General features: G+C 38.9%; 1 protein-coding gene across 1 annotated transcript; it reads right to left on the minus strand.

Moving 5' to 3' along the window:
- Nucleotides 1-96: 96 nt before the first annotated feature.
- On the minus strand, nt 97-26,192 carry itga2.2 (integrin, alpha 2 (CD49B, alpha 2 subunit of VLA-2 receptor), tandem duplicate 2). Its single transcript, XM_030738433.1, has 30 exons — nt 26,066-26,192; nt 24,209-24,332; nt 22,431-22,540; nt 22,200-22,291; nt 20,054-20,168; nt 19,316-19,443; nt 17,997-18,145; nt 17,743-17,893; nt 17,112-17,277; nt 15,435-15,511; nt 14,749-14,887; nt 13,727-13,872; nt 13,491-13,634; nt 13,076-13,279; nt 12,833-12,963; nt 12,559-12,722; nt 11,110-11,261; nt 10,870-10,980; nt 10,417-10,502; nt 8,779-8,920; nt 8,435-8,521; nt 8,249-8,325; nt 8,073-8,156; nt 7,859-7,958; nt 7,655-7,765; nt 5,773-5,883; nt 5,316-5,429; nt 5,103-5,192; nt 4,703-4,819; nt 97-4,381 (listed from the first exon to the last, which is right to left on the minus strand). Exons 1-30 carry the CDS (start codon nt 26,109-26,111, stop codon nt 4,298-4,300), a joined length of 3,552 nt encoding a protein of 1,183 aa, XP_030594293.1. The 5' UTR covers nt 26,112-26,192; the 3' UTR covers nt 97-4,297.
- Nucleotides 26,193-26,526: the final 334 nt, after the last annotated feature.

The following is a 26,526-nucleotide window of genomic DNA, read 5'->3' on the forward strand; positions in this document are numbered from 1 at the left end:
AATAGGAAATATGAATTTGATTGCATTTATTAGCATTAGAAATAAAAACAGATACACTCAAAGGGTTGTTCCACAGCAGGCATGCACAGCACTCAAAATAAAACGATCCACACATCCTAATGCAGCTTACAATCACATTTCCCTGTCACACATCATTTAAGAAGACAACACACTTTTCTGACTGCTGGATTTTTAGTGTGAAACCGGTTTTATGACATGAAAAAAAAAAAAAAAGGACTGTGCATTTATATTTAAGGTGCTCCCTTTTTGTGCTTTAGATGGAATTCTTGCTACAGTATCTCCTTCAAGGATGTAATCAAATTAAATAAATAAAAATGCTCCAGCTACAAGAAATGTAGGCCCAAAACAAACATTTGGACCATTATCTGTGGTGCTTATCATGGTGGCAAATATTTGTATATTTATATTTCATTTTAATCCAGTATTGGTCACCTTCTACAGAAAAGGGTTATCAGAATGATTTATAGCTTGTGTTGACTGTTATCAGAGTAATCACCAGAGCACTATGCAATTTTACATATTTGGATTAAGACCTAACCTTTCAGCCAAACTTTTCTGAAACATCATTGAGTGATGAGAATTAATTAAGGTCCCTAAAATCAAATAAATATAATCTGTTTGGACACTTTTATGCCCTATGCTTAAATGCCACTGAAGATTTGTGATTTTATCAAAAGTGTAAAGTACGTGGTAATAAAATCTTGTGTGGCAAATCAAGAATTTAAGTTCATTAATTTCGCGAATGTGGCCATTTAGCTGGCCTTTGACAACAAAATGAACAAATGTGCCAACAAATTAGGTCATATATAGACCTTACAGCAGCTGACTCATATATTACTTGTTTTGGAATTTCTAATTGATATTTGATACAATTGTTCCTTTCAACAAATTAAAAAAAAACATCCATTTGATCTTGAGTTATGTTTGACAAATCATTCAGTGTCTGGTGTGAATGATTTGTGAGATCAGTGTCTCTGAAGAGTTGAAGTTTCCAAAACATGTCCCAACATGCAAGTACTCTTCTGTCCTGCTGTATCAACTTTAAAGTGCTGGCTGTGGTCCTGAAGCCATTAATGGCCTAAGCAAAGGGACAAGCAGGGCTCAGGCTCTGAGCTGAATTTGGTTCAAACAGACCCATGAAGCAAATGTTTAGTACTAACTGGAATGTTTTGCTACTCTAAATCACTGCCATAGATTGTAATAAAAACTTGATTCATTGCACACACTCTTGATGTCATGGGGGTGTGTTAAATCCCAAAAGATTAGGCTGCAATACTGCATGCTAAAATATCTATAATCTACTTTGACCATGTCTGTAGAATTTTTCAAGTTTTTTTATTATCTAAAGACAGAAATGGAAAAATTCAGCACCTTGGTTTCACTATGTGGGGTTTATAGTTAATATGCAGGAAATGCTGAAGATTTAACAAAGTGCAAAAAAAAAGGCCAACAGTTATTAAATCATCTGCTCTGACCTCATGTTACAGCAGTTTGTGAGTAATCACCCCTTTATGAGATAACTCATTTATTTGGCAGGAGCCGCCAATCATCTCCAGGAAAGCCCGGCGAGCTGAATTTGCAAACAGTATACAAACACTTTCACTGTATCTCATTTCATCAGCTCTTTCCACATCGCTCCCTGTACACATATAGACAGAATCCAAAGGCTGTTTCACAACACTGCAACAAATGAGTAATAGTGAAACAGTGTAGTTCAGTCATTTATCATATGCTATATATTCTCTCCAACAAGGAGGCTCCAGCACAAACTCCCAAGAAATATGCCACTTATTAGAGACAAATAGCATATTCCATTGAGCCAGTTCCAATGAAATGTACACTAAAGACTCTGCTGGGTGCTGGTGTTGGCTTGCTGGAAAGGAAAACATTCAGAAACACATTCCTAAACAGTCAAGGGACAGACTAACCTAACGGTGGGAGAACCTGACAGTCAAAAATGTGAGAGGAAATTAATTGAGTTTGAGGGGAACCTTCAGTTGTACTGGAGTGGTCCAAGTAGGGTTCCCAGCAGGGTCAGAGGAGAGGAAAGGAGGAGCAGACTGGGGTCACAGAGGACAAAAAAGACAAACTAAATCCAACTGATAATTCCTTAATGATGATAGACAATTTGATAAGAGTATGGAATGTCCAAATCATTAACAGAGCAATGAAGAAATTAAAGCGCATTCACAGATTGCCTTTTATAACATGCTGCCATCTTGTGGCAAAGCAGTGCCAGTACATGTTTGGCCCTCAAAGCACTGGATTTGTTCAATCTTTTCAAAAACTTCCTGCTTTAATTAGGAAACATGGATACAGACTGAATGTGTTTAAGGATTAAATTACCCTGGCTGCTGTTTTGCAACCAACAAAAAGCAGTAACCATGATACCACATCTCAGGTACATTTGTAAGTACAACACTTTTTGCTCTGTAGTGTGCAATATGCACAGGGATGAAAGTTAAACACTGTGTCCCTTGTTGATTTAAAGGAAAACATCCTTTTAACCTCCAAAATAAGGTCTGAAAGAGAAAATCACGCAAAAGTGCCAAAACATTGCTGGCATATTCTGCCTTCTTTGTCTTGTGTTGTTAATCGTTTGGTTTTTTTTTTCCTCTGTGTTGGAAAAAAAAGACAGCCAGTTTGAAAACACCCTCTTGGGTCCTGCTATACATCTGTTATCTGAAATGAAATATGGAAACCATTCTTTGATTAACTGATAAAAATAAATAGAATGATACACACTTACGCATAAATGGTCATCCTTAAACAATATGCTACTAAACTTGTCATACCTGAAAAATTGTGACATTAATGGCATCGTACAAATATCATCAATAACGATATAAAAATATAGCTGCAAGCAGCAATGAGGGGGCCAAGCAGCGAGACGCAAAAGGAAACAAGTTGTGAGAATAGTAAGGAAGATGTGTTAAGCTCTGCCTGCCAGGTGTATGGTAAAAGATGCTTTTGTTAATCACAGCCAAGCGTCACCAAAATGATCAAGCTTCTTTCTGAAGGGGTCCCAAGCGTTGCCAAGATTTGAGCTCAGCTCCTATTTGGTGACTTCGCAGCTGATTTTGATCGGCTCTGATGAGCAAGTGCTTTGGACAATCAAAAATCCATTTGATAACATTTGTGAGACTTGGCCTGAAGATAATCTGAGTCAATTTTGGTGAATACTGGACAAACTTTGTGACCTGTGAAAACTTTTGAAGGATTTCCATAAAATCCAATATGGTAGAAAATGATGTCATGAGGTGCATTGAACTTGGCTAAATTCATGGATTCCAACAGTACCTCGAGTCTGAAAATCAGCCACATGGGTCACAAGTTACGGTCGCAAACGCAATTCCAATTTTGCCCCAATGGTGGCGCTAGAGTAATCAAGGTAGTGGCACATAACTTGGTGAAAATGATAATGAGACCGTCCTGAGGAAGTGTGCCAAATTTCACAACTTTTGACCAGACAGTTCTAGGGGCTGCCATAGACTCCCATTGGAGAGGGGAAAAAACATTGTTGATGATGAAGTAATAATAATAATAATAATATTAAAACCTAGAATTATTATGGCTGCCTGCAGTGTCGCTGTTTGGCCCCCTAGTAACCCAAATAGCCACTCCATTGACCCATAATGCCAACAGTGTTTTCATATATAAAACTGAATATGAAACCCCATGATTTGAATTTAGATACAGTACTAACACAATAATTGCATATTTCAGGTAATGTTTCTGTTTTGCATATAAGCTCCTGATATCAATAATCTTATTAGAAAAAACAGTCCTGAGTGCCAGAGGTGATGGATCTTAAGGCAGTTTACACTACAGAGTGACTGCCTGCTAAAAAGGTTAATATTTTGACAAACGTGCTACATTCATTAGGATTTCTAATTGAAAGAGTGATATTCAAAATTTGTCAAAAACAAACAGTTTTACAGTGTGAAACTCAATGCCAACGCTGGCATCCAAACTGAGGATCTCACCAAAGGCCTAAAAATCACTGCAGTACATAAGGATGCTAATGTTAGCAAACAATACAGTTTTTAACAGAGACATTTCAAAGTCAGTGCAAATACTCAACAAAGCAAAAAAAATAAAGATCGATAAAAGTCCTCTGTAAAGTGGACAAAGCGCTGAATCCCAGTAACCCACAAACTGAAGCTCCCATTTCCAGTAAAACGCCCAGCTTCCAGTGACGGCGCTGCAGTCTATTTACACTTTACGAGAACTAATGAGAAGTACCAGCAGCAGGAGAAGGCTGCGGGCTTTCTCCTCACAGCACTTCATCGACGTGCGCGTTGCTCTGTGCATCTTCATCCCTCTGAAGCTGCTGGTACTTTCTTTTGAAAAACCCAAACTAGAAAGTAAAGTAAAGACACAAAAAATGAATCAAAAAAACACTTGTATGCATATTTTACAAGATAAATTGTCAGTATTAATTGTTTTTTCTTAGATCCCTCTGCTATTTAGTAGATTGGTAATGAATCAGGTTTTCTTAGAATCACTAAGCTTGAAGCTGCAGATTTAAAAAAAAAAAAAAAAAAACACCCATACCTGCTGATAGGAGGAGGGGGCAACATAGGTGATGTGCTCATTTTACAAATTTACATCATCCTAAGGTATATAAATAATTTACTGCTGTTCCTCCACAGCTTAAAAAAAAAAAAAAAAAACATACCTTCCACAGCAGCACAACAGCCAGAGCCAACAGCACCAGTCCAGCTATGACACTGCCAGCTATCACTCCTACTGGAACATCACCCTTCTCTCCTGGTTTGCTGACTCTCAACCCAACCTAGAGAGCAAGAGAAGAGGACACATCACTGCCTTGTCTGTCTCTATAAGACGCACATAGACATAATAGTTTAAAATAAAATCAGAAATTAGCAAAAATAACTGAATAAAATACCCTTACATGTGGCCACTCTTATGCTTCACACTATAATCTTTGCATGCAAAATAGTGAAAATGGTTCAGACGCTGGAGTATACTCGTGAGTCGCAGCAATCTTGCTGCACTTTTACACAAACAGCATCTTCTTTGTTAAATTTCTTCAAGTAACTGAAGTGTGATCTTACAGACAGCTGTTTGTTGCCAATAATGAGCAGATCAGGGTTGGAGGTCTCCACTTCCAAACTGGAGGTCAGCTCAACAGTCTGATAGGTGGCCTAATGTGACAGAATTACACAAATTATATTCAAGTTACTGATAAGTTCCACTGATCAGTGACTTAAAATGAATAGCAATAAAAGCAGACCGCTGTTATAAAATCGATAACTGAAGATATTTACTGAAATAAATGTGCCGTTCCAGATCCTCGTTTTAACGTTCACAAAGTAGTTGCTCTTAATTTCCATGTCTTTGAGGATGCATTTTATATATTCACATTTTGCGCTCTTGCAGTCCTGTTAGTTAAAAAAGAAAGAAAGAAAAACAGGGTACAGCACTCAATATGTATGAAAAAACAAGGTGAAATTACTTAAGATGCCATCTGCATATGTTTTAAGGCTATATGTAAACAAAAGGAAAAAAAAGTGTTCCTACAGTTATTTATTAAAATATATTTTTGATATATGTGGATTTTTTAGCTTTATAATTCATGTAGCAAACCATCACCTTTTGCATACAAAATATTTTGGTACTATATTACACATAAAAAAATAATTAGGTGCATTGTGTACACATGCAGATATAGAACTGTGCATAACTTGCTTCTACAAGTGACGGTTCTAGAAATGTTTTACTGACCAGTTTCTCCATCCCTCTGAAGCTCTCCTCAGAGAACGACACTTTCTTGATGTCCACACCAATCTTCAGAGGATTGACGAGATTACTGATATCACAGCTGACTGAACCTCCCTGTGGAAGGAGGAGACGCCCTCTGTCATTTATTCTATGAATATAACACTTAGATGCACATAAAGCTGAAGAAATTTTACACAATCTGATAGTGAAAAACAAATTTCAGGGTAGCACTTTGGTAACCGATCAAAACATATACAGTCATAATGAAAAAAAAAAGTATATCCTCTTTAATTTCTAAGGTTTTATGTATCAGAACACAAATTTAAAAAGTCATCTTAGGTACGGTAACTATAACCTTAGATAAACAGATGACACGAGACATTTTACACCATGCCAATATTTATTTAACAAGACTCATCACCGATGGGGATATCCTCCCGAGATTAATGAAAAGAAAGCAGATTTCTCCCATATTGGCTTCTCTTCATTGGCTGCCTGTTAAATCCAGAGTTTAATTTTAAATCTTTCTTCTTACATACAAGGTCTTGAATAATCAGGCCCATCTTATCTTAGACCTCATAGTACCATATCACCCCAATAGAGCACTTTGCTCTCAGACTGCTGGCTTACTTGTGGTTCCTAGGATACTTAAGAGTGGAATGGGAGGCAGAGCCTTCAGCTTTCAGGCCCCTCTTCTGTGGAACCAGCTCCCAGCTTGGATTCAGGAGACAGACACCCTCTCTATTTTTAAGATTAGGCTTAAAACTTTGCTTTTTGATCAAGCTTATAGTTAGGGCTGGCTCAGGTGACCTTGAACCATCCCTTAGTTATGCTGCTATAGGCCTAGGCTGCTGGGTGTTGCACTGAGTGTTTCTTTTCATTCACCTCTTTTTATTCAGTTTATGCACCACTCTGCATTTAATCATTAGTTATTAATCTCTGTCTCTCTTCCACAGAGTGTCTTTTGTCCTGTCTTTCTATTTGTGTAACCTATAACAATAATGCATAATGCATATTTACAAGGTATTCACATCATATTATACATGGCAGCATTGCTTGGGTTTGCAAAGCTGAACAAACCACAAGACTTCTGGACCAATATCCTTTGGATAGATGATAACAAAGTGGAGATGTTTGGCCACAATGCACAGCACCATATCAAACACAGCATATCAGCACAAACACCTCATACCAACTGTGAAGCACAGTGGTGGATTTGGCCTTATTTTACAATGGTGGCACCTGGGCGTCGTCACTGAGTCGAGCACAAACTCCTCTGTATGCCAAAGTATTCTAGAGTCAAATGTGAGACCATCAGTCTGGCAGCTAAAGCTTGGCTGAAGTTGGGTCATGCAACACGACAACAAACCTCAAGCACAGCAGCAAATCTGCAACAGAACGGCTGAAAAACAAAACAATCAAGGTGCTGCAATGGCCCGGTCAAAGTCCAGATTTCAACACGACTGAAATGCTGTGGCAGGATGTGAAGAGAGCTGTGCATAAATGAATGCCTGCAAACCTCAATGAACTGAAGCAACTATGTGAGGAAGAGAGACACGAGAGACCGAGTCTCCCATGTCAATGTGAACAATTACTTCAAGTTATTGATGCTGAAGGTGGTTCTACAACCTATTTAGGTGCATTCCAGCTTGCTTAGTTTAATAAATAAATAATGGCGTAATGACAATAAACAATTTTTTATCTCATGATACGTACAACCTTAGAACTGAAAGAGGGTGTACTTTCATTTTCCCATGACTATATGTATCATATCGTTTAGAGTTGCAGTCTCTAATATTTTCATTACAGATACCTTCAGATTTATGACGTTAAGCAGCTTTTAATCTCTTTGAAAGTTCTTGTTTTTTGGAAACTGAGTACTCACTGCTTGTGTCTCCACTCTGGTGACATATAGAAGCGGATTTCCACCTTTAGTGGTCATTGGCAGAGCAATGGTCAAAGACAGAAGGCTCACAGGGAAGTTACTTGTAGAAACCTGTAAACAAATTCCATTAAAGACCATAAATTTGTTAAAATACAGCTAAAAAAAATACGATGGCATTTTATGAGACTGATTTATTTATTGCACCTTCACTGTAAAGCTAAACTCTGGGCCGATGTCATCGAAGGATTTCACTGTTAAAACTGGAGTGGTTGCATCTGCCACAAAGAAATCAATATTTGCCTCCCTGGAACAAAGAGAGCATAAAATAAATGTTTTAATGAATTTGTCAGCATCAGCTTTCAAATGTATTCTGTGAGACTAAGGAGAAAAAAATAATGCTGAGGTAGGAAAATCTCACCTGGATAAAACAATTCCCGTATCATACCGAATAGGAATGGATATTTCCACCTTATTGTCTGTAGCTGTCTCCTCTTCGCTATCACTTTAAAGAAAAAAGATGGTGAACATTATTACATGCCAATAATTATAATAAAGCTGATCATTGCAGCTGAATTTCTTTGTAATTCAGTGTACCTCTTGGCCTCAAAATTTAGACTGGCTTTGTTTTGCAGCTGATTAAGACTGTATTCAAAATTGATGTGAAATTTCACCTATAATAAAAAAAACAAACAAACAATATTTTTGATTAGTAAAAATTTTAAAAAGTGTATCCAAAAAGATTAGAGAAAGTAGACAATAAGTTTTTTGTCTTGTACTTACCTCTTGGTCTTTCTTTAATGCTGGATATCCTACTTGGCAAATAACCTTTTCCGTTTGTGAGGTGCATTTGACTCCATCTCCATCTGTCTATAAATGCATAGTTTAGTGCAGTACACAACATTATGGATTGTGGCTTTATTGCACTGGCTTCTTTAATGTTCTGACATTTCAAATAATTCTTTGGTATTTCTTTTTTCTTTTTTTTCCCTGTACACACACTTCAGTGAGAATCATAATAAAAAAAAACAAAACAAATTTGCCCCAAAAGGTCTACTCAAAGAGCATGTATGTCTTTTTATAATAGCACCAGGAAACGATAAATCGCTTTTATTAAGCTTACTTACTGGAGGAATGACGGAGGAGTAGTAGAGGTTACTGGAGTAAGTTACCACGACTTGTGTGTTGTACGCGTTCTCCTTTTTGTTCTTCACAGCAACTTCAAATGACAGCTCTCGGTTGTTGGCACTCACCAGAATGGGTGCTGAGCTGCAACACAAGAGATCAAACTACTTTTCTCTGCATTCATGTGATTTCATTCATGCATGTCACATATTACGTAAGGACATACTGACCATGAGTATTGTCTAGATTATTCAGGTGAGCAGGAATAAGAAGGAATGTTTAAAGTTGGTTATTTCACCAAACATCATGACTTGCTACTAATGGTGGGTGATATATTTAACATTCTTTTACTTAACCATAATTACTTAAGATGATAAACACTCCACCTTACACAGTGTTGGACAGCCTACCTTAAGGTTAAGAGAACCAAACAGTCAAGCGCACAAAACAGAAACCAATACTAGCTGCAAAACCACAAGTACTTTAAAACGCTGCTGTATGGTCTATAAAGTCCTTCCTCATTCGCTTTCTTGTGAGCTAATACACAGAGGAGCCAAACCTTTTATGTTTTTTCAGAGTCTGATCCAGTCATTTTATGGGCTCTAATGTGTGCAGTTAAAAGGAATATAGACAGACTCGTAAAACAGAGAAAACAGAAAAATGTGCAGTGGTTGTTCAGAGTTAAAAGGCACAGTATTAAACAGAAGATTGCCAGATTTGATGGAATTATCAAGCATTCTTTCTTTTATGGTGGACATAGAAGACACTACTAGATGTCTTTTTGTGACATAATAAATACTTCCCACTCAACATGATTTCAGCCCTGTTAGAGAAACAAAGAGTTTTTTTTTTCCGTTTTGACTGGTATTATAATATCATGGCACTATAACATCTGGCCAATGGGTCAACTCAGAACAACATGTAGGGGCAGCAAGTGAGATTTTTACATCATGCAGTTCATGCATTCATACATACAAGTGGGACCTATAGATGCTTCGAAACCCAACATCCAAACTGACATTGAAACAACTCGTAGCTCAGTGTTCCAACATATGAAGGAAGCAGCTACTATTGCAACTAGAGCTCAACAAGGTGCAACACAAGGGGGAACCAGGACGACAGGTCAGGGGGGAGATTTCATCATCCTCACGCTCCGAGATTGGGTACCAAGCCCCAATAATAGCTAGTACTGTGATGAAGAAAGGGGTGCCTAAGAAGTACAACAAGCTGTCCATAGCCAAGGCCTTAGAAACTTAGAATAAACCAAGGTGTACTCTCAGTGGCAGGGGAACAATATGAGAAAAGCACCCCCACCAAGGCTGGAAACGGAGCAATACTGGAAGAGCATGTCATACAACACCTCAGCTCAGTGGCTAGTGGATCTAAGAACAGACCACAGCAACTCCCTGAACAGGATCCAGTAACCATCACAGTGGCACACATCCAAGGAAGAGTCTCACATATGATGACATGATATATAGCTTTTTTTTTTTTATTTATATGACTTGTAGTTACAGCTTAAAGAGTAAAAATTTGTTTTCAGGGCCAACCACCACACAGTAAACTCATAAAACCAAGCTGATCCCATCTTTGCCTGAAAACTGTGTTCTCTACATGCTGCACAGTTCGGCGCTTCCTACCTGGATGTCTTTGAATCCGTCTTCACACTCAGCACTAGATCACTGACGCACACCTCATCAGAGCCGCAGTCTTTTGTGAAGGGGATCTGAAACAACAACACAGCAGCAAATTCAGCAAAATTATGCGGCATTGCTCAGAAACTGCATTTTCCACAGTCTACTCTCCTGTTATCTGTATGAATTTGGAACAGACAACATAAAGGAAGATTATTACATGTCTGTTTTGTTGGGGTGATCTTCAATCCTGTTGTTGAGAAATCACAGAGCAGCGTGACTTACCGAAATAAGCCAGTAATTATCACACAGGTATACCACATTATTTTAAATGACTGTACAAACACCTTTAGAACTGCATTTAAGGTCATCTGCCACCTGATTTGTTTCCTGTAGGAGCAAAATAATAATAATTAACCTGGATCCAGGGATATGTGCTGCTAGGTGTCAGATACTTACAAAGAACTCCTGGGCATTTGGTGAAAACACGTCGAGGACAGGGTTTGCATTTACATTCTCTTGTCCAATTTCTACTTTCAGACTGAGGGAATTCACGAAGTCTGGCGCCTCCTGTTGAATAAACAATATATGAACAAACTGAGGAATTTTTTTTCCAAAATAATTCATACCTATTCTGGAAAAAAAAAAAAAAAAAAAAAAGTGGTGTAATATATCAACAAGCTTGAGACAATCCATTACCTGAACATAAACCTGGTAATCTCGACAGAGGTCTGTTGATGATACTTTTGCCTTTTCTGTCAGGAAACGTTCGTTATTTTTTGTAAACATTCCTCTCGATGACACTCTTGAAGACAGCAAGTCGGCATCCAGAGTCAAAGTGTATGTAATATCTGAAATAAATAAAAAATTAAAAAAAACCTATGCTGCTCAAAAAATTACACTTTTTAATCAGAGCACAGCATCAAGTCAATTAAACTTCTGGGATATTGATCCGGTCAGTTAAGCAGCAGACGGGGTTGTTAATTAGTTTCAGCTGCTTTGGTGTTAATGAAATTAACAACAGGTGCACTAGAGGGGCAACAATCAGACAACTCCCAAAACACGAATGGCTTCACTGGAGGCCGCTGATATTTTTCCCTCCCCACCTTTTCTGACTGTTTTTTTTCACTAGATCTGCATTTGGTTAGGGTCAGTGTCACTACTGGTAGCATGAGGCGATATCCTGACCCTATAGAGGTTACACAGGTAGTTTAATTCTTCCAGGATGGCACATCAGAACATGCCATTACCAGAAGGTTTGTTGTCTCCCATCACAGTCTCAAGAGCATGGAGGAGATTCCTACAAAATGATCTCCAGCAGTGGTGTGAATGTCTCTGACCAAATAATCATAAACAGACTTCATGAGGGTGGCCTGAGGGCTTGACTGCCAAGCACCCTGGAGCCCGACTGGCATTTGTCACAGTATTCCAGAAATGGCAGGTCCACCACTGGCGTCCTGTGATTTTTTTCACAGATGAGAGCCTTTCACCCTGAACACATGTGACAGACGTGAAAGGCTCTTGAGAAGCCATGGAGAACATTATGCTGCCTGTAACATCGTTCAGCACGACCGGTTTGGTGGTGGGTCAGTGATGGTCTGGGGAGGCTTATCCATGGAGGGACACACAGACCTTTACAGGTTAGGCAACAGCATCCTGACTGCCATTAGGTATCTGGATGAAATCCTTGGACCCAGTGTCAGACCTCAAGCTGGTGCAGTGGGTCCTGGGTTTCTCCTTGTGCACAACAATGCCTGGCCTCATGTGGTGAGAGTATGCAGGAAGTTCCTGGAGGATGAAGGACTAGATACCACTGACTGGCCTCCATGCTCACCTGACCTAAATCTAATAGAACACCTCTGAAACATTATATTTCGGTCCATTTGATGCTGTAAGACTAGGGCCACCACCAGGTTACCATAAATTAGAATAAAGAGAGAAAGGGGAAACAACAAGCCTGACTCATGTCCCAAAGTACTGAACATCCTTGACTTTGTTATTTGACTTTTCTGTATTAGAAAAAAGGTCTGACATGAACATCCACCTGAGTGTCTGAATTCTCTTTTAGTCTGGCACAAATTCATCAACCTTCAAATCATTACTTTAAAAAAGGAGCACACATATTATTAATGAAGTTATCAGATTTACCAATGGGTCCAACAGGAGTTGTGGGCCTAAATGCAGCAGTGAAACAGAGGTTGGTGATGAAGCATGAAAGCTTTCGGCCATTAATGCTGCAGGGTTTGTTAAAAACGTTGATTTTATCAGGGTTGAAAGAAGCTTTAACTGTCACAGACGCCACGCCACGGGACCTGAGAACAAGTTCAGTTTGAAATTATCATGAGCATGGATTAATATAAGTAACACAGTGTAGAAAATTATTGCATAATATTTTCCGTGGTCTTGCACTGGCGTAACTCACCAGAGTTGCACCACTTTGCCATAGGCTCCAACTGAGATGTCAGGGAGTTTATCACCATTTAGATCTTTATAGCTGTCTAGAGATCTTCCAAAGTACTTCAGTTGAGGATCCAGGCTGGAGCCCAGAATTTTCTGAAAAGAAAAAACAAACAATCTTTTTTTCCCATATATTATTAAAAAGTTTATATTAAAAGTGTTAGCAATATTTCATGTAAACACAATTGTTACATGTTTCTGGCTGTACCTGTGAGAACTGTGTGTTTAGCATTTTCTTCTGTCCATTGTAGATGTAAATAAGACCTTTTCCTTTGTCTTCTAGTGGCGCTCCAACTACAACATCACTGAATCCATCTAGGTCCAGGTCAGGAATGGCAGAGATAGCCATCCCAAAACGCGCATCCTCAGTTTGGGGTGGACCATTGAGGAATCCCCGCTCGTTCAGTATGCCCTTCAGAAGATGAAATGGAGAGTGTGTGTGTGGCTGATGGAGATAAGTATCTTGTTACAGTTATTTAAATTTGAGAAAACTATAAATGAAGCAGAATATCTGCTCCTGTCTCTCTTTATGACATGATGCAAAGAGAGAGATCAGTCTCTTTTGCACTGTTGCACAGCAAATCCAGACTAGAAAATGTAATTAAAATAGTGGTCAGTTTTACCTTGGTGACAGAGAAGAGATAGACCCTGCCTTGCTCTTTCTTTAGCTCACTCATGTACATGGGTGCACCAACCAGCAGGAGGTCTGTTGTCCCATCTTTGTCCACATCCAGAGCGCACAACACACTTCCAAAGTATGAGCCGATCTAGGAATACAATAGACCACTGTTAACGCTACTCCTCACGCGTCACGCTGCATGCACTCAGATGCTTAACTCACGTTGTCTTATGTCAGTACCTGTTTCCCTCTTTGTGAGTCTATGATACTAGACTGCTTCTGAGCATTGATAGTGTAAACAATAACTTGTCCAGAGTGGTTGGAGCGAGGTGCACCAGCCACAAAGTACTCGGTAGGTCCATCACGCAGTGTTGTGACAGAGTAACCTGGAAACAACATAAGGAACACATTCACTAACTGACAGCTTAACTTGGGACATAGAAAGTGGCAGAATGTAGAGTGATTGCATACATTTACTCACGTCCTCAACTAGTCCTGTTCATAAGTACTCCACTACATTTATTTAAAATGTATTTAAGTTATGTTGGAACTTAAATTCATTGCATAACAACATAGTTATTTTCAATTATTGTGGCTGATCAGACCTCTAGTGAGGCATACTGTGGGTGTAGAAGCGCTGTGAATTATTTTGGAAAGTTATAAAGTTGTCGTGTCTCAACAGGCGCTATAAAATTTCATGAGAACAATATCAGTCAAGAGCAGTTTGCACATGCCCAAACTGTCCCAAGAAGTTGAAACAAAAGAGAACACATCTGCCCCGGCACCACTGGCTGAGATGCAGCCCCAAACCATGACGGAGCTGCCACTGTTTTTTTACAGATAGCTGAAGACACTCACTGTTGTACCTCTCTCCTGACCTCCTGTGTACATTTGAACCAAAAATGTCAAATTTGGATTCATCACTCCGTAAGACCTGTTGCCACTGATAGTGTCCTAACAAACAAACAAACAAACAAACAAATTCCTCCAAAAAGTACAAGGACTGGACTGGAATGCGTGAAACGGCCAAATAATTCTGGCTCCATGAAAGCAAAATTTAAAGACATTAGTGGTGGCTCGAGACTTTTGCACAGTACTGTATCTATAATAAACCCACAAAGCCATGCAGCTGTAGTGTACCTGTGTTGGTAGTAATAGTAATAGCCATCCATTACCCCCATCCCTGCAGTGTTTTTTACGCAAACATAGATTTGTATTATAGATTTGGTCAAATAAATGAAGAATTAACTGCAAATGCCTACCCAGTAGTGAGCTGTGGTTTCTGTCTTGCAGTGATTCCTCAAAGGCTGAGAAAGGGAGAATATCTGCTTTTGACCCTTTTTGATGCACGACGGTCCCGCTCCAGGCGTAGGCTCCCACTGCTCCGAGCATCAGCACATCCTTAAACAGAAAAGATCAAAAACCTGTCAACAAAAATCACACCAATCCATGACAGCATCATACTGTTTAGATTGAGTGTTTTAATGGTTTCCAAGAAAAAAATTGACAAACACATATGAATGTTTTAAATCATCATAACCCCCCCCCACCCCATTTTTGGCCACAGCGGCTTTTCTATCAAGTAAAGATAGACAGGAAATGAGGGAAGGATGCAGGGGAAGACATGCAGGCAAGTCGGCAACAGGCTGGGACTCAAACCTGCTCCACCCCCACCACAATGTGGCATTTGCACGTGGTTGCCTGCACCACCGCTGATCCACCCGGGTGCCCCTAAATCATTGTAACGTAATACTGTGGTCACATGTGATACTTTGACAGCTATTTTTAAAATGATTATGCACACATTTTCACAGCTTAGCAGACAAAAAAAAGGACATTTGATAAACTTTTACCCTCTTAAATCTGATACATTTTACTCATGCCCACACAGCCTCTTACATTTATTTTATATTCACAATACAGAAATATAAAAGGCTGGGTGCTATACCTGTTGGCTGGAGTAGTGAGTACTGAATCCGACCTGGGACATCTCCATTTTGAAGTTGTCAGCCCCTTTTCCAGTGCCTTGTGGGACCAAAGCATTATGTGTACACCACAATCAAAACCCAAAAGATTAAGATAAAGATGATGAAAACACGCACACGTGCACAGATTTACTTTTAGTCCTCGTTAATATCTTAAGCTATGAAAGATGTGTTGTGACGTGCATCTAAGGTGCCGTAAAAAAGTATTTGCTCCCATCCTGGTTTCTTAGTTTTTTGTACATTTTTGACACTAACATATAAAAACAGTGATTAACCACATTTTTTTTGGAAAGCTGAGTTCAATTTGAATAGCCACGTCCAGGCCCATTATTGCCAAACCTGTTGAATCTAAAAATCAATTAAACACCACCTCTCTGATAAAGTGAAGCAGCCTAAAAGATCTAAAAAAAAAGCAACAAACCATGTCACAATCTAATAAAACTCAAGAACAGATAAGAAACAAAGACATTAGCATTTCTAAGGCTTCTGGACTCAAACGAACCCAGAACAACATCTAAAGAGCTGCAGGCCTCACTTGCCTTAAGGTCATTGTTCATGATTCAACAATAAGAAAGTGACTGGGCAAAAATGGCATCCATGGGAGAACTCCAAGGCAGAAACCACTGCTGACCAAAAAAAATATTTCTGGGAAAATATTCTGTTGACTGATGAGACAAAAATTAAAATAATGTCCCATTACATCTGCATAAAAATAACTGAGCATTTTATTAAAAGATGGAAACCTAAAGTCTGCTCTCTGCCAGAAAATCCTGAAGGAAAAAATCCGGCCATCAATTTGTGGCCGGAAGCCCAAGCACACCTTGGTCGTGCAGTAGGACAGGGATCCTCAAATCCAGGCCTTGAGGTCTGGTGTCCTGCAGGTTTTAGATGTGTCCCTGATTCAACACACCTGAGTCAAATATAGAAGTCATTAGCAGGACTCTGGAGAACTTGACTGCACACTGAGGAGGTAATTCAGCCATTTGAATCAGGTGTGTTGGATCAGGGACGCATCTAAAACCTGCAGGACACCGGACCTCGAGGCCTGGATTTGAGGATCGCTGCAGTAGGACAATGACCGTAAACACACCGGCAAGTCCACCTCTGAATGACTCAAAAAAGAAAAAGGTTTTGGAGCGGTCTGGTCAAAGTCTGGACTCAAATCTTATTGAGATGATTTGGAATGACCTTAAGGAGAGTACGGAGGGTCATGTGATTGTGACTGACCCTCTGCAGAGGTGGGTGTGCATAAATAACGTGTTACCTGCATTGTCAAGTCTGAGGAAGGGCAACTTCAGCCCGAAACGTTACTCTCCATAAAGGTTTTTGTATTAAATACTATTATTATTCAGGAGCCTTGCTGGTGTGCGGACGCCTTTTTTTCTTCCTTGGATTACTTTTTTCCCTTGATAAAAGAAAATCATTTTTAAAACTGCATTTTGTACTTACTTGGGTTATATTTGTCTCATATTAAAATTTGTTTGATGATCTGAAACATTCAAGTATGGCAAATATGCAAAAAAATGAGAAATCATTAAGGGGGCAAATACTTTTTCACTGCACTGTACATCTAGTGTGAAGTAGATTATATCTGCCGTTTATAGCTAAAATGCATACACCAAAAAGATTAGACTATGTACCTTCTATGTTGAAGATGCGGTCGCCCAGAGTTCCAGCAATGGTGGAGAGGACTGCCTCTTCTGATACATTAAAGAAATGTTTCTCTATGGGTGAACTGGCAATGGATTTGATTTCATTTATAAGGTCTTTTGTGTCGATCTGATTCCTTGTGTAATAACCCAAGACCTAAAAAAAGAAACACACACACAGAATTTCCGGATCAGAAAATATAGTGAGGTTCATGTTGCAAATCCAAATTAATGAGCAGATACAAACTTTCAGAACAGGAATTTAAAGCAGGTCAGCGCTGTGCAATCAGCAGGCACCGCAGCTTAAAGTCAATTTACATCTGACAGCAAAATCATTACAACTATAAATTAGAAGGATAAACTATCAAATTCATTCTTTACTTGTTAGTAGATCAATGTACACTTATCAGATTTTGCATGTACATAGAGATGGCACTTCCTTTTTAAAATGGCTGCTTAAATGCAGAATGATTATGAAATCTCATGATGAAATGAAAAGTACGATTTAAATAATGGAAATTTATCTTAAATATGTGACTTGAACTGACTTAACTGAATACTTTACTTAACTCATACTTTTTATACATGAGATAATCAGAGTAAATGGCAGATCAGCACTTACAGCAATACCGAAGCGAGTAATGCCCTGCTTCTCACAACTGGCAATGACTCTTTTCGTCTCAGAAGAATCGTGAGATTCACCGTCAGTGACAACCACCATCACTTTGGCAGCACCCGGTCGGCCACCGTTACTCTCACTGAAACCCTCTTTACTGAATGGAGATGACAAGGCAGACGTTTTATATTGGTTTTATTTAGAAATAAATAAAACAACTACATAATTCCAGTGTGATTAAAAAAAAAAAGTCAACCAACCTGGCATACTCGATTGCCTCGAAGGTATTGGTCATGTCACCAGACATCTGTGTGATTTTTGATGCTGCAACAATCATCTTGTCTTTGGTTTCAAACTGATTCAGTGTGAATTCAATTTTGGGGTAAACAGCATACTGAATGACGCTGACCTGGCATAATGACATTAAAAAAAATGGTGTGTTAAAGTGCAGAAAGTGGAAATAATGATAAGAAGAAGACAAGAAAGTAGCCAGAAAAATTACAGTCATGGTGTAAAGAAAGTGCACCTTCTTTCAGTTACAGGGTTTTACACCAGATTACTTTTATTATGTCCTGATATGTAATCAGGACATAATAAAAGTAATCTGGTCTTAACAGGTCTTAAAGTTAAGTAAATACAATTTCAGATGCACTACAAAATATGGCTTATTATGCCATGTCATTATTTATTTACTGGCACAACTGCACACAGTTGCGGTGTTTTCATAACAACCGTCAAGATAACAGAGAAGAACATGTAACACATCATTAAAAACAGTATGAATTTGAAAGGAAAATTGAAATATCAAACGATAATATAATAGTCAGGATACAATATTAATTTTATTTTACTTTATGAGAGCATCTGGCACTCATAATGTCTGCCGAGAAAAATTCCAGCCCTTGGATTAATGTAATTGATGACTCCTGATGTTAATGTGAGGCCTTCTGTCCGACAGCTAAAACCAAAACTGTGCCATGCCACAGGACAACGATCCAGAGGACAGCTGCAAATCTACAACAGGGTAGCTCAAAAAAGGAAATAATCAACACAATAAAAAAGGGAATGTGCAGAAAGTTGAAGTCACTTAAAATTTTGAGTGAAAATGATCTACATTTCAGCTTGAAATGTAAATTGTTTTCACTTAAAATTTTAAGTGACTTCAACTTTCTGCACATTCACATTTTAGAGTGAAGGTGTCACAAAGTCCAAACCTCAAACTGATGCTGTGGCGGGACAGCAAATGCTGACATTTATGCAAGAGAGCAGTGCATAAGAAAATGGCAACAAATCCGCAAACTGAAGCAACACTGTAAAAAAAAAAGTTGCCAAGCCACTAAGCAACAGACTCTACTTAATTTTTGCCACATTGCATCTGCATTTTGGCTTAGTTTTTGGTAAGTAAATAATGGTGTGATATGTAATTTGTTTTTTATCTGAGGTTGTACTTAACTAATTTTAAGACCTGGTAAAAGTGGTTATGTTCTGATATTCAAAACCACAGAAATGAAAGAGGGTGTAATTTCTTTTTACCATGATTATAAGTCAAAGTTATTCTCAGCTTTAGTTTCAGTGTCACCTGTGTACTCTGGGGTCCGATGTCGAGAGTGGGTAATAGTTTCTTCAGGAAATCTGTAATGGGTTCCCAAGGAAAAATGCTGTTGGAGCCATCCAAAACAATCACAATGTCCATCGGCCCTCCACATGCTGAAAAAAAAAGAAAAGTCTGTAGTAATTATTTGCACTGTGTTCATGCAAATTATTTATTAGCATTCAATCAGTCACTGGTTTGAGTTCTGACACTTGCTTGACATAACATGCTATATTTATCTCTTAGTTGCTTTTCTCCATTTGGTAACATTATCGTGTGTTTAAACAGTTCATTAGAGAGAGGGTCCGTAGTGCGCGGCACAGACGCAGAGAATCACAAAGGAACAAAACGATCAAAATCAGGAAGTAAAACCACAACAAGGCATGCAAAAAAAAACGAACGTTCACAGTAAGACAGAAGGTAAGATGTAAAGATGTGACTAACAATGAAACACGAAGAAGCCTAAAAATGAAGAACACTGTCTAGAGGGGAAAACATTTATTTAAAGCTTGGCCTTTAATTAAAAAGACAGCTTGTTGCACGCCAGTTCTAAAATCTCTGTCACATTTTTACATCAGCACCCAAATTTATGTGAAACAACAAGTAAGTAACAAGCAATAAAATGACAAAAACCTCTATTTGCTTTAGTCAGTATTGAGTGAATCATGTATGGAAAGGTAAATACTGCATGAAAGAGAATTAACTATACATATTAAAACTTCTTACACTGGACAGCAGGAGAGATGGCAGGTTGAGGCTGAAAGAGGGGGTCCAATCTGGCACATATTCCTGGGTAGAAGTTTTGAGTCCCACAGTTCTGACCCCAAAGAGGACCGCACATCTGTATCAGACAACCACAGAAGAAGAAACGAAGAAGTTTAAAGGAAGCTTGGGGTTATCGGTGCCTTTAAATGCTCCCAGTAAGCTCTTGTGCCTGAGTATTTTGTCCTAAATATGTCTGAACACACATTAATCTATTTGTTGGGAAATAATCACAAAGTGGGACCAATAACAACATTCATTGGGTGCATTTTTTTTTTTAGTAACTCAGTGGTCTGGAAATAATTTCATCCTGTATCAGTAACAAATTTAAATAAAGAACTGGCACACTTCCTTCAACCTAAAAATATTTTTCATGTAAATTTGAAAGGAAATCCTGAGTTAACAAGTACATCCTCACATTACTGGCTAATAATATTACCTTACATATCCTTGAAGAAAAGATTACAAAAACTTTTAATAAGTCTGTCTGGAAATATCTGAAGTGGTTATTTAATAAATCAGATGACTCTTGTTTTAACTTTGTTCCTCTGATACCAAATTGAAATATAATTTGCCCACCAGAGTAGATGATATTCAAGGTGTAACCCAAGAAAAAAAAGAATGAGGTCTTTCAGTTTGTGGTAATTGTGTGATATGATGGGATTACTCAAAGTGAAGAAGGTGCATCTTTAGAAAAGGGAACCATGTGAGCTGTTAGGTGTCAAACCGCTAGTGAGGTACAGTAGTTACGAACAAGAGCTGACTTTAGAATGGGATACATATTCTGATAGAGAAAGATTTAATTTAGAGTTATTTGGATACAATCAACACTTGTAGTTTTGTGTTTTTTTAGACTATGGATGGACCATAGATATAGACAGAAATTATAGGTAATATTTATCAAAAGCTATGAAAATAATATACTTATGTTACTGCAACCTTATAAAACCCATACTGAGCAAAGCATATTGAGCTACTACAAATTTATGAACAACAATTTCCTTACTTGATATCACATCATGCTTTTAAAAATTTGTTCAATTCCTCCTTCATCTCTCTGTGCACTTCTGGACAACTTTCAACATGGCTGCTATTTTTACATCACTCCATGGAAATCCCATTTTCAAACACTTTCATAGATGCTCTGTATCTTCATCACAGACCTAAAATTTAGAACCTCAAACCTTCATGTTGAGGATCATCACTGGTGATGACATCTCTGCATTAGGTACAACTGGGAGTGAGCTCAATATTCTTTTACTCTTCCTCCCAGACAGCAAATGTCTCAAACTGGCAATTTTCTAAGGGCCATATTTGGCCCTGACTAATGGTATTCACACAACTCAGTCACAGGCTCATCTAATGTGGGCTGGATGTCATGCATTGTGATAGCTTTGTGACAGTGAAGCCATGTCTGACCCACACTACACTTTCAGTAATGTATGTCAAGCCTAACTTGACATATGTTACTTGTCTCACCTACACAGCATTTGCTGTACGTGTACAGATTATACCCAAATGTGTCTACTATCTAGGACCGGGCTCTGAAACATGAATTTGTCCCTCAGAGTCAGACTGTGTTGTGCTATAACACTCTGAGGTATCTGAGAGACAAAGCATCTGAACTGTGATGTATGCCATTATTCCAATCCATCAACCAGCTCTACTTGCCAGATGTAGCTCCCTGCTGCTTTGTCATCCAAGGGGAATACCGCATAATTACTTTGGTCAGAATATGACTTCCAGGGAGAACAATCTAAAAACAGCAGCCCGGCTGGAAGCTATGCAGCCCAAGGAGACCACCTATATTTTTATGAATGGAGTCACACAATATTGTTATGTCATCTTGTAAGTAATTAGGAGATTAATAGTGTAGTTGCAGCTGAGCATGGTCATGGGCAATAAGGTCTTCATTAGAACTATTAAAAAGCCAGGATGGCTACTAATATGCATGTGATCAGGAATAACTAGTTGCATCTGACTATAAAGTGTCACTAACTGAGGTGGTTATTAAAATACATTACTGAGCATATATACTAGAAAACCTTCTCCTAATATAACCTCTCAGGGAGTTGTGATTTGAGTGTCGCACACACTCAAATCAACATACCATCAAACCCTTTTCATCAGTCATCCGAGTGAGAGTCAAACCCAGTGACATGTTGTTGTTGACATTTTTAACATCTGGAATACTGACAGAATCTGTTAAAATAAGAGATAACATTACACCGCAGTTCAGATTAAAGCTGTTTTCAGAAATGTATACAATCTGCAAAATCAAAAGCTCAAAATATGAAGTAATCAAGAGGTCAAGGCTAAAAAACAAAATAGCAAAACTTACTTTGCAGGTTGAGCTTGTCGCAACTGTTTTGGGATCCTGTGATGGGACACTTGTAAATATTCCCCTTCCTGTTTTGACTATAACCACTCCAAGGAGCACCAACCAAGAGCCTGCAGAAAACAATAATATTTATCTCTGGTAAACGTGCACTGTTGGGGTTATCCCTAAAGCTCTGTCTATTGATGTGAAACATTGGCAACAAAACAAAAACAAAAAGAATTTCACATAAGGAAAAAAAAACACAGGAAGCTGATTTTATATCAGGCTTTGAGTTTGAAAACAATAAGTTTGGGGGCTGTTTTTAATAACTTGTGTACTTCATGTACTTTATCCTTACATTTAACATCCAGATGTTACTTGGACATTGCTCAAATCTAGAGCCAAAAAAGGCACAGGAAGTGAGATGCATCATTTTTTTCATGTATGGTAATGACATGTAATAGTGTGTATCTCCTGTTTAGTTCTGACACTGCACTGAAGCATACAAGTGGAGGCCTTTATCACATCAGATATCAGCTTCTCCCCAAGTTACACAAACAGGACACTCCTTCAGGCGGCGAGTTGTTCTGAAAGATGGTGACTCAACATTCAGACACCAGTTTTATTACTGCTTTACTGCTATTACACATGAGTAATGCAAAGCATTTGAGTCTTTAAACATAAGAAGATTGCCTGTGATAGTTGGCTTAAATGTAATTAAACTAGAATTGTTGTTTAACAAAGTACAGCAACTTGTAATATTCAAGTCTAAAAAAATCTGTAACTTGTTCAATATTCATCAGCTGTTATACATGAATAATCCAAGTCTGTGAGGCCTTTTTTGGTGTCTTTACAGGTAACACCAACACGTGTTTAGTTACGTGTTCATGTCTGCTTGAAAAAGCTCGGCCTCGTGGTGATACCACATGGGAAGGAAAGAGCTGAATTTCTACAGAACTTCATGATGCACTGAGAAAAGGCAGCGTCAACCCACTAGAACCCTTAAGAGGGTGGTATGAGAGTGCAGATGAACAACAGCTGTGTGTTTAACAACAACAAAGCACAGCTTCCTAAAGCTTGGAATGAAATGAGCAAAGGCCACTGCAATTTCCATCCACATCACTTAAAAACTAAATAATGCAAGTGAACTGGCCACACATTAATTAAGACTTTTGTAATCACTGCTGGATGTTGCAAGAAAATAAAGACTAGGCCACGTTTTTGCACTGGAATGTACTGCTTTGAAAGCTTGCTTGAACTTGATGGTAGTGTAATAGCATGGAGGCATGTTTGCATGCCAATGAATGGCTTAAACATTACTGATAACTAGGTCCAACTCTTTGCAGTAACAGGCTATCATTTCTAAACTTGCTGCTTCTGAAAACAACTGTGACTGCACATACAGTACCTGATTCAAAGAGCCAGAAATATCAGAGTTTGTGTACAACAACAGGATTTTTTTTCCTTCCTAAGCATGCAACTGCTTGAAACTTCTGAGTGAGTGTGGAGCCAGACAGATCTTTGAGAAGCATGTCAGACGCTGCTTAACACAGAATTCAGCCTGTTGTGGCGTGCAGGCTTGTAATGATGACCTCAGAGTAAACTGTCCTCTGGGAATGTCATTATCTCTCCCACTTTTAATGCTATTTCGAGCAAAACTGCAAAGCAATATGCACACCACTTGAAGACTATAGCAGCTTGACATTTTTGCTATAAAAGATAAAAGTGAATAAAATGTGACTATGACACTTCTCCTTTCATTCAAAAAGCTTTTTTTATGTGGTGACAGAAACTCATACCATTTGCCCTGATGGTTTTCGACTTGTTGGACTGTGTAACCAAACTCTTCTGTTGCTGATCCACTGAAGATCTTAGCACCTGCAGTACCAAGGTTGAAGGACTGTGCCTGCCAGATGCTGTCAGCTGGTGGAAGGAAAGGAGGAGTTAGCATTACAGTGTGACAACACAGACAGCTGTCTGCATTTCAAGATCATATATTACTCTATGATGTCAGAGCAGGATCATTTGTGATATATATGTGTGTGTGTGTGTGTGTGTGTGTGTGTCAAAGAATCCAGAGGTCCCACATCCTCTTCCTGTAACCCCTTTCACTGGGATTACATTTGTAGTAGCATTCCAACAGTTCCAGATTCTCATCTCGTGTAGATTTATGCCGTATCCAGTAGCCCTGGTTCCTCAACATCTGATGCAGACCTTGTTAATCTGGGCGGCATCCGAGCCAGTATGGCTACAGTCATGGATCTCTCGCTCATATTCTGAGGTAGCCTTGAGTAGCATGGGGGTGGGGGGGCGTCTAGCCTCAGGACCCTTACTGTATGTTCACTCGAACCCCCGATCTCCTGTTCCAAAGACCGTAATGCTGCCACCACTTTATCCAGCTGCTATAACATCACGAAGAAAGGGCTCAGAGAAGAGCTAGAAAGGATGTGGAAGGCAACAGTGGTCTTCGTGGTAATCAGAACACTCGGGGCAGTGACCCCCCCAAACTGGGAGAATGGCTCCAGCAGATTCCTGGATCAACATCTGAGATCGCTGTTCAGAAGAGAACAGATACCGTGTAGGACCCTCAAGGGTCTACCTTTACCAGAGGACCCGATATATATATATATATATATATATATATATATATATATATATATATACACACAGGGAATTTTTGCGAATAACTATGTCAAAACAGCAAGAAGTTTGAATTTTTAAGTGGTTGTGGGAAGGAAGTTTAAATTTTATCTTCAGCAGCAATCTGAGGCATCTTGACTTCCTCCTTTGAGTTGTGAGGTAATTCTGTGGCTCATGCAGTTTTAAAAAACCACATCACATTGACTCATGCAAGAAAAGCAGAGCATTCAAAGGTGTCATAACACTCCAAACTCATACAATTGATGATGTGCTGAAGTTTGCGTTGGTAGAAACTGTAAGGGAACAGATTGTTTCTTAGTAAATAAATCGAAGCCATTTAGATCCCCTCAGGTAGAACATTTTGCTGCAGTATTAGACCCACAAGCCCAAACAGGCAAAGCTCAGCATTTATCCCTCCTCTCCCCTCCATCAGCAGACAGAGGAATTTGGATGATACTGGATTCAGAAATCTCCACCAGCCCCGTCTCTTGCCACGCCTTTGTACCTGCAGCACAAAGTAGCACTTTGCGTCCATTGAAACCCGCAAAACACACGAACAGAAAATAGAGTTTGGATGTAAAAGTGTCCGTTTTAGTGTGGGTGCTTTACAACTACCGCAGATTGGGGGCAGCGATAGCGAGCAATTCAAATTATGTCAGCTTTCTCCTCTATGATCCACAAAACTTTGAACCTTGACTATGATCATGTATTCTATAAGATACAAGTACGATTTGGAATCTAATTAAAAACGGAGATTTTTCCCGAATGATTATTCAGTAAATTCAAACATCTTTCAGGTGCGTGAAAGTGCGTGAAACCGTTTAGAGGCTGTTGTCAAAGTTGCAGTGAATTACTAATACAACTTAGAGAACAAGATCTTCTGAAAAAAAAACTATGAAACAGCTACTTTACCCGGCGAGAATAATCTGTTTATAACTCTCGAAAGGGGGCGGAAAGACGAGGGGGGGAATGTTATTAATATATTCAAAGTCCAAAAATATAATTTTGGTACTTACTTATGACAATTATAGTGAAGACGATATTCCCCCAGAAGGACTCCATCCTCGTCTTTATTCCATTTGTGTGAAGTGCAAAAATAAAGTTACCACACTTGTCAAAACAGACAGTGGCTCAGCAGCGAAGTCAGCGGTGACGCACCGGACAGATTTTCTAAATAAGGACCTGTCTTCCTCTTACCTGCCGAGACAAACTTGGACCCGAAAGTAACTTCAGAGAATCGGCAATAAAACTCAGATGAACTGGATCACAGGAAGTCTGGCGAATGGTGAAGTTATCGATCTATACAACTGTATATAACATGTTAAGAGCAGACAGAAGCTCCGAAAAGAGCCCCGGACAGATTTCAGTGTCCAGTTTGAAGTCCTGCGCTTTAAAGATGGGATCTCCAAGACGAAAACAAAGAAAATGTGAGTGTTCCAAACGAGCCCACACCCGTCAGCCTTAATTTAAATCCCCT

The sequence above is a fragment of the Archocentrus centrarchus genome, chromosome 9 (assembly GCF_007364275.1).
Source record: "Archocentrus centrarchus isolate MPI-CPG fArcCen1 chromosome 9, fArcCen1, whole genome shotgun sequence".
Classification (NCBI taxonomy): Eukaryota; Metazoa; Chordata; class Actinopteri; order Cichliformes; family Cichlidae; genus Archocentrus; species Archocentrus centrarchus.

Coding starts and splice junctions, on each gene's coding strand:
- itga2.2 (XM_030738433.1), bottom strand. CDS start 26,111: ATGGAGTCCTTCTGGGGGAATATCGTCTTCACTATAATTGTCATAA. Junction 22,541..24,208: donor GAAAACCATCAGGGCAAATG/GTATGAGTTTCT, acceptor TGTTTTCTGCAG/GCTCTTGGTTGGTGCTCCTT. Junction 8,326..8,434: donor CATTAAAGAAAGACCAAGAG/GTAAGTACAAGA, acceptor TTTTTATTATAG/GTGAAATTTCACATCAATTT.